This window comes from Rhincodon typus, unplaced genomic scaffold, assembly GCF_021869965.1.
Source record: "Rhincodon typus isolate 14 unplaced genomic scaffold, sRhiTyp1.1 hic_rhity00003490, whole genome shotgun sequence".
Taxonomy (NCBI): Eukaryota; Metazoa; Chordata; class Chondrichthyes; order Orectolobiformes; family Rhincodontidae; genus Rhincodon; species Rhincodon typus.
The window spans coordinates 7,404-8,505 of NW_025969128.1; the positions used below are offsets into that span (position 1 = coordinate 7,404).

General features: G+C 57.3%; 1 protein-coding gene across 1 annotated transcript in view; it reads right to left on the reverse strand.

Moving 5' to 3' along the window:
• LOC125481776 (thrombospondin type-1 domain-containing protein 4-like) overlaps positions 1–1,102 on the reverse strand; it is a gene marked incomplete at its 3' end in the record, with an annotated part of 11,151 nt that overhangs the window by 7,314 nt on the left and 2,735 nt on the right. Inside the window, exons 4-5 of the mRNA XM_048593682.1 lie at positions 595–799; positions 319–485 (exon numbers count right to left, since the gene is read on the reverse strand). Coding sequence (XP_048449639.1) covers positions 319–485; positions 595–799 — 372 coding nt within the window. The remainder of the gene's footprint in view (positions 1–318; positions 486–594; positions 800–1,102) is intronic.

Genomic DNA, 1,102 nt, shown 5'->3' on the forward strand with positions numbered 1-1,102 from the left:
GTAGGGTGGGGTGTGTGTGAGTGAGAGTGAGGGGGTGGAGGGGGAGGTTTGTGGTAGGGTAGGGTGGGGTGTGTGTGAGTGAGAGTGAGGGGGAGGTTTGTTGTAGGGTAGGGTGGGGTGTGTGTGAGTGAGAGTGAGGGGGTGGAGGGGGAGGTTTGTGGTAGGGTAGGGTGGGGTGTGTGAGAGTGAGAGTGAGCGGGAGGTTTGTGGTAGGGTAGGGTGGGGTGTGCGCATATGCGTGACTTCTGGTTGCCCCCCACCTCCCCCCCACCCCCGAAAGCCCAGTCTCAGTGCCCTCCTGCACCCACAGACACTCACATAAACCTCGATGGGTTCGGTGGTAGGGCCAGCAGCGTAGATACTCTCACCCATGCCCTCCGAGGGCCTGGTGTATGTGAATATTGTTCCGCCTCCCTCGTACTGGCCTGGCCGATCGATTGCCCAGTTCCCATTGATGATCGACTGGCCTGAGTGACTCCTCAGGGCTGTGGGGAGGGGGGCAAGGCCGGAGCATCGGTCAGTCAGGACATCACACCAGGATATCAACCACCCCCTCCCTCCACTCCCCACACTTGCCGAGTTTGGGAGCCTCACCAAGGTAGTTACGACTGCGAGCTGCCTCGGTCACGTTGATCTGTGTGGCTCCAGCCGGAACGGCAATGATCTGGTGGTAGCCAACATTGACCTGGGAATCCTCGAAGAGCCCAAACACCAGCTCGCAGGAGGAACCGTCCCCTCCACACACTCCACAACGGTCAGGCCTCGTCCCCGAGCCCAGGATCCCATCGCAGCCTGCCGTCTGTGTGAGAGAGGGAGGGAGACAGTGAGTGAGAGTGAGAGTGAGAGAGAATGCCAGAGAGACAACGAATGTGAGAGAGAGAATGAGACAGTGAGTGAGAGAGTGAGTGAGAGAGAGAGAGGGAGAGAGAGAGAATGAGACAGTGAGTGAGATAGAGAGAATGAGAGAGAATGTGTGTGTGAGAGAGAGAGAGAGAGAATGTGTGTGTGAGAGAGAGAGAGAATGTGTGTGTGAGAGAAAGAGAGAGAGAATGTGTGTGTGTGAGAGAGAGAGAGAGAGAATGTGTGTGTGAGAGAGAGAGAG